This window comes from Grammomys surdaster, unplaced genomic scaffold (genome assembly GCF_004785775.1).
Source record: "Grammomys surdaster isolate TR1022 unplaced genomic scaffold, NIH_TR_1.0 239, whole genome shotgun sequence".
NCBI classification, from domain to species: Eukaryota; Metazoa; Chordata; class Mammalia; order Rodentia; family Muridae; genus Grammomys; species Grammomys surdaster.
Window position 1 is genome coordinate 5,307,927 of NW_021604684.1, and position 7,260 is coordinate 5,315,186.

The 7,260-nt window shown below is 44.5% G+C and overlaps 1 protein-coding gene across 1 annotated transcript in view; it reads left to right on the forward strand.

Annotated features, from left to right (window-relative positions):
• Positions 1-2,763: 2,763 nt before the first annotated feature.
• Positions 2,764-7,260, forward strand: part of Cplx4 (complexin 4) — a 15,019-nt gene continuing 10,522 nt past the window's right edge. The window contains exons 1-2 of the mRNA XM_028774163.1: positions 2,764-3,061; positions 5,389-5,476. Of these exons, the coding sequence (XP_028629996.1) occupies positions 2,895-3,061; positions 5,389-5,476 (255 nt within the window). The 5' untranslated portion in view covers positions 2,764-2,894. The remainder of the gene's footprint in view (positions 3,062-5,388; positions 5,477-7,260) is intronic.

Genomic DNA, 7,260 nt, shown 5'->3' on the forward strand with positions numbered 1-7,260 from the left:
GAGACAGGCATGCAGATCTCTGAGTTCAAAGTCAGTTTACAGAGCAAGTGGCCAGGACAGCCAAGCTTAGTCAGTGAAGGAGTTAGAAAACAGAATGTTAGTGATAATGTAATAGAACAAGAGGGCCATGTTCCAGCTCCTGCAAGCAGCAGAACTCAGCAGTGTTGGCCATGTGGCTCTGGATTTAGAGTGAAAAACAGAAGGAACTACTAGAACAATTGATGCTGGCTAGCTGGAACTAAGAAATTAGCGGTGATTAAGAAGAGACCAGCATCACTGAGGTGAAATTTTCTGGGAAGTGTTTTTTTAGGGCACAAAGAAGCTATGTTCTAGAGATAGCCAAGGTTGTACCTCAGCTGCAGCTGAATTTGGTAATGTGTAAGAGTCATCCAGGTAGTACTAGTTTTGAAAGCATGAAGGTGTCATGAAGAACAGCTGAGGCTTGGCACTATGAGAGGCCATGGAAGGCCATTGGTGAAGGTGCAGCCTCAGTTACAATTGATGTCCCAGGACTGAAGGGGTCATGCAGAGAAGTTGAGGCTTGGCACCATGAAGAGAGCTTAAGAGAAGCTATTGGTGAAGCCTAGTTGCAGTGGAAGATCCCTGTGTACGGGAGATGCCAGTACCATGGGGTAATCACCAAGAACAGCAGCGGCAGTGGAGTGGATCAACCTGAGCTTAGAATGCTACCGAGGGCAGAGCTGGAGAAGTGACGCCAGCCCTTAGGAGGAGCCCAGAAGATCACGTGTGGATCCCAGACATTGAAACAAGAAGCTGTATCATTGAAGTTGCCTTTTAGACCACAAGATGTTGGAGATGCCAGAGCTGTGGTCTATCTGCTGAGGAAAGCTTCTAACAGGGAGAAGAACCAGCCTAGAAGAAAGAAGTTGGTTGCAGTCAACCAAGATGAAAAAGGAGTTGGAGATCTGAAAACTGATTTGATATTAGATATGGGGGTATAGAGTTTGGAGTTTGTTCGGCTGGTTTCCTGTCTTGCTTTGGGGATTACACTTAAGTGATTGGATGAATCTCAGAAGAGACTTTGAACTTTGTACTTTTAACATTGCTGAGATTGCAATAGACTATGGAGGCTTTGATAGATGGACTAAATGTGTTTTTTGTTATGCTATGAGTAAGTTTGGCCCCCATAGACTCATGTGTTTAAACAAGCTTATGGGGGCCAGGGAATGCAATGTGATGGTTTGTATATTCTTGGCCAAGGAATGGCACTACTAGGAGGTGTGGTCCTGTTGGAGTAGGTGTGGCCTTGTTGGAGTAGGTATGTCACTGTGGGTGTGGGCTTTAAGACCCTCAACCTAGCTGCCTGGAAGTCAGTATTCTGCTAGCAGCCTTCAGATGAAGATGTAGAACTCTCAGCTCCTCCTGCACCATGCCTGCCTGAACTCTGCCATGCTCCCACCTTGATGATAATAGACTAGACTTCTTAACCTATAAGCCAGCCCTAATTAAATTTTGTCCCTATAAGAGTTGCCTTGGTCATGGTGTCTGTTCACAACAGTAAACCCTAACTAAAGCACCTGGGAAGACTTGTTCCTGCTAAGAAAATAATGGTCATGAACTACAAATAATTCCAGTCCCCTCCCCAGCTTTTAATTAGAAATGTTCAATCATAGATTAAACATTCCTAGTGTTGTGATCCTTTAATACAATTCCTCATGTTGTGGTGACCCCCCAAACCATAAAATTATTTTCATTGCTACTTCATAACTGTAATTTTGCTACTGTTATGAATTCTAAAGTAAATATCTGATATGCAGGACATCTGATATTCAATCCCTGTGAAAATGTCATTTGACCCCGCCCCCCTAAAAGGGTTGCAACTCACAGGTTGAGAACCACTGGATTAAAGTCTTAGCTACGCTCAGTTCTTGACCGGATAAAAACCAGAGAGGATGTCCTGGTACAAAACACTGACAGAGCAGTAGCTGTGTTTGTGCAGGTCACCTAGGATGTGCACTGTGTATAAAGAAAAAAGTGCACAGGTACATACTGAGGACTTTCCTCCCATTGGGTCCTATCTCAGGGTCAAACATATCCTCCTCAGGAAGATGAGCGGCACTTTCGTGTAGTAGAAGCTAAGCAAATCTTGCTGTGTAAACTCAAGACCATGCCTCACCTTTTGGACCCCCCTTGCATGGCACATGTGTTTCTGTGTGAAACACTATTCCCCATGTAGTGGGACAAAACGGAACTGATGTTCAATTTTTGCAATGTTTGTCTAAGTCTTAGAGTCTGGTGAGATAAAACATGGATCAAAAGCATTACTTTTGCTTCATAAAGCATTCGGGGGTTGAGTCTCACTGGACTATTTCCAATAGTATGTTTGTTGTCTGGGGCAGAGATGTGGAAATTCCACAGCAGTCATATAATCAGTTGGCTCCAATTAATGTCATGGAAACGGGACTGTTGATGAAGCCCTGTTGGGTATATAATTTGAACTTTAGGGAATGGGAACATTGTGCAGAGGTAGTATGCTGGCCTGACATGCACAAAGCCCTGCTCTCAATCTCCAGCTCTGGCCAAAAGCAAAATAAAATTTAGAAGGCTAAGGAGAACAGGGCAGAGATGGGTGGGGCTTCTGCCCTGTGAAATTAGCTGAGTGTATTAATCATAAGGCAGAGGGTTGCATCTGACCGTGGGTTTTAGTAATCGGAACCATCTGCCTCCATACTAAGAGTTTGCCCTCTAATCCAGCTTATGACTAGCAAAAGCACTCTCCCCTACCGCTGTGCCCTTGGACAGAGGAGGCTGCGCAAATCCTTCGCTCCCAAATGTGCGGCTGTGGTTGAAAATATTTGGAGGTTTTGCTTCGGTTTGGTTGGGGTTGTTTTTGTCGATCTTTGACCTGGTTTCAGTTCTCCAAGGCCGAGACAATGGCTTTCTTTGTGAAAAACATGATAAGTAACCAGGTAAAGAATTTAGGATTTGGAGGTGCATCTGAAGAAAAGAAAGAAGAAGGAAGCACCTCAGACCCTGCAGCGGCTAAAGGGATGACTAGAGAGGAATACGAGGAATACCAGAAGCAGATGATTGAAGAGAAGTGAGTACCCAGCCTTCACTGCCCTGCAGAGCAAAGGGAGTGCATCCCCAGTGCATGCCTTCAGTGCCCAGGTTGATGGCTCTTGGCTTCTGAGGATGCCCTTCCTTTGACTCTACTACCTCTAAGCCCATGAAAATTGGTCCTGCTAAGCAGAATCCTGCAGCATCCCTGCCTCTGGATGCTACTGATACAGATGGAGGTGAACAACACTGTGTGACTTTGTCCACCATGCTTAGCACAACTTAACACTTAGCACAGCTTAACAACAATTAGGACACTGATAATTGGCCTTGATGTAATTGGTCAAGAAAAACCAGTTTTCAGTCTTTCTGATTAAAGGGCTTGGGGGACATAGATGTGGGTGTTGGGGGCGGGGGCATCACCAAATAGTACACTTTAAGGCTTGGGAATTGAATTGCATGCAGTTTTTTTTTTATTTCAAAAGAAAATCAGGGGAAGTATAGATAAATATGTTACCCCAGCTAATAATATGTATGCTGAAGTGTTCTGGGGAGCTGTGGTGAGTTTTATAGCTTTAAATATATCAAAAAGTAAGATGACTGAATGGACAGACAGAGGATAGGTATGTGTTAAAACATGAGACACAGACTGGAGAAGCTAAGTCATTGAAATGTGACTTTCAGCCTAAAGTTCTTTCAACTTTTCTGTATGTTTGAAAGCTTTCTTAATAAAATATTGAGCAGAAAGGATTTGCTCCCTACCCATACCACAAGGCACTGGGTAAATGGCCTTTTCTATTTTTTTCTCTAAAAAATTCGAAGGTTGAATGCAGCGTTATCTTGGGCCTATTCCAGAATGTTCTGGAAGGTAGAACCGAGTCAAGAACACTTGAGCCCAAGGCACCTGGTGATCAGCCATTTAATCTGATGGCTCGTTTCATGTGTGTCCCATCTTCAAAGTCAGCTTTTCTTGTAATGGTTAGGATTACTTCCCAACTTGAAGTAAACAACAAATAAACAAACAAAAACAGGAGCCAAATGTCACCTAAAAAATGAAAACAGAATTTATGTTCATGCAATGCCCCACAGAGTCCATAGCAAAAAGCTTACCAGGCTTCCCTTGGGTGTGCAGGAGACCCACATGACTACTGAGTGGCCATGAACACTCTTTTGAACTCTTGGCATTGTTCTGTCCTCATAGGGCTGCTTTCCTGTCTTCCTTAGCAGCCAGATCTCACTCACAGAGAGCCCTCTATGACCTGGACCACGTGCCAGCCAATGGCCTTCAAGTTCACTTGTCATACAAGCCAGGCTTCAAGTTTGTCTTTCTCAGTCTTCATCCTAGCTTCCCAAAGAAACTTCATTTATCCAAATGGTCCATTCCTATACAGCCATTTGACAGTGCCTTTGGATAGATTCAGCGTTCATCTTGTACTTCTGAGGGCAACTAGGGAAGGAGGCAATTCTTGTGAGCTTTGCACACATTCCCCAAAGCTTTACACTTGTGCACAAACCAGGGAGTCTATTTCAAGTTGGCCTAACCATGGATCCAATTAGATCAACGGTTCTCAACCTTCCAAACACTGTGACCCTTTAGTACAGTTCCTCATGTGGTAGTGACCCCCCCACACACCATAAATTATCTTTGTTGCAACTTCCTAACTGTAATTTTGCTAGTTACGAATTGTAGTGTAAGTATGTAAGATATCTGATATGTGACTCCCAAAGGGTCCAGACTCACACGATGAGAACCACTGAAGTAGGCTCCCCAGAGTAGGCTCCCAGTCTGGTCGGCATGATGAGCGCAGACACCGCCTCATTTGTAGACAGTGCTTCTGATGAAAGGACACTGTTTAAACATTGTCACTGGAATCTGGCAGCAGTTCTAAAAAGCAACTTAGCATCCTATCTCCAGACACCACAGGCAAAGAATATCTCTGTCCTGAAATTGGCCAGTTTGGTTTTTGCTTCCTTAAGAGCCCAGGGAGGGGCTTATCGGAAAAGTAGCCTCCTGTTTAAAAGGTTCTGAGGCAGCCAAAGAGGAATCAGCCTTCCCTTCGGGTGATGCTGAGGCTCAGGGTGCAGGACCACACAGTCCATGGACAGTCCTCCTTCCGATGCTCTCTGTATACTTCACAAAGACATTCCCGGACATGCTGCCTGAGGGCTTAGAGGTCCAGAGGGCTGGAGGCCATAATGATAGTAAAAGAGAAGCAAGTATCAGGGACTTGGAGGGGAAAGTCCACATTTCCCCAAATGTCATTGGTCAATGGCAATATGTCCCAGGGTCCTGCTCCCCAAGCATCCTGGAATGTGTGGGACCCTCTATCTCCTATGATCCTGTTTCCTATTCTTTACTGTTTTTAGGATGGAGAGAGATGCTGCATTTACTCAGAAAAAGGCAGAGAGGGCATGCCTACGAGTCCACCTCAGGGACAAATACAGGCTTCCGAAGGTAAGAAAGTGTCTCATTAGGTCTTAATAATAAAAAATGGAGAATATTTGATTATCAGCGAGATCACATTGATGAATAAGTATATGTCCTAATTTACATACATGCTCTTGTTTTAAAAAAAAAGCATTGAACTAGGAGTTCATGTAAACAGTTTAATGTTTATAAAACTGATTCACAAAACCTGACACTGATAAGTAAGGGGTGTGTGTGTGAGCACGTGTGTGTGCGTATGCGTGTGCACAAGCGTGTATATGAGTGTGTGTGTGCGTGTGTATATGTGTCTGTTTATGTGCGTGTGCATATGTGTATATGTGTATGTGTGTGTATTTGTATGTATATGTGTGTGTATGTGTGTATATGTGCATGACTCATGTGAGAACGTTTGTGTGTGTATGAATATGGGCATGCATACATATATGATGGTTCAAATGTGGTCAGAATACCACCTTGCTGTTGGTCCTTATTTGCGACAGGGTTACTTTGTTGTTACAGAACCTTGTACATCCTTGAACAATGAGTACAATGTCATAGCTAACATTTGTTAAGTTCTTTCTAGGTGTCAGGCATTATATTCCACATTGATTGATTCACTCAGGGCCCATTTTTACCTCCATCTTATAGCAGAAGAAATAGACACATAACAGAGCCTTCCTGCCCTGAACCAGGGCTTACACTCTTCAATTCCTGCCTCTAGTTGAAGGGAACAATTGGTCTCTCTCTTTGCTAGAGTGGTAATGACTCTCACCTGGCATCTTCTTCTCCATCTCAGAGCTTTTGGGAGGTGGCTGTGGTCCAGTGTGTCTCTGGCTAGTGGAAAGACCCTATATTGACACCCTGTGGCACATGGCTCAGAGATGCAACTTCAGGGCTTGTCTCTAAGGGGCAAAGGGAGTGGCACTTGGCTATTCTCGCTCATTTCTTATCTTCCCATCCTCCTCACTTCCTAAGGAATTACCCAGGTCCATTAACTATCCTGCCTTTACCCCCTAAAATGGGTGTTCAAGTTTGCTTTCTGAAAGTACATTCTCTCTGCAGAACCCCATAGGTCCAGCCCAGTCAATGTAAAAGTCCTCCCAAATGCAAACCCCCAAAATGAGCCACATCTATGTCTTCATGGGTTAAAAAGGACAACAAAAGTCTTTTCTTCAGTGGGTCCCTGGAAAAGCTAATTCCAAAATCTACAAGCACTAATCAAAGTGAAATGTCCTGTCTAGGCAAGGTCAAAATTGCTAATGTCAGCAGCTTAGAGTCCATCCTGTGGCAGCTCCCCAAGATTCCCACAGAACAAAACTGCGCTCTCAGCAAGAGAAGAAATGGCCCATACATCCAGTGAGTCAGGAAGGATGCCCCTTCCCCGAACCCAGTACCCCATTCAGCTTTGTTACTTTTCTCCACTGTGCTTGCATTTTTAAAAGGAGGAAACTGGAAAACCCCTCCCCTTCCAACCTCAGATCCCTCCCCTTCCACCCTCAGACCCCTCCCTTTCCACCCTTGTCATCAGGTGAATTTCCTGAGACTCTCCGGGCTGTGTGACCTGCCCTCTGCAGGCAGCCTGTGTCTGAAATACAATGCTGAATAGAAGTCCTCAGCAATCCTTCCCTGGGCTGGATTAAAGCAGCACAAATATTGCATAGGATGGAGCAGATGGGGCACAATTCAAACACAAGAAAGAGAGAGAGCATGAGAGAGAGAGAGAGAGAGAGAGAGAGAGAGAGAGAGAGAGAGAGGAGAGAGAGAGAGAGAGAGGGGCATGCATACACACACAGGGACACACACACCATACA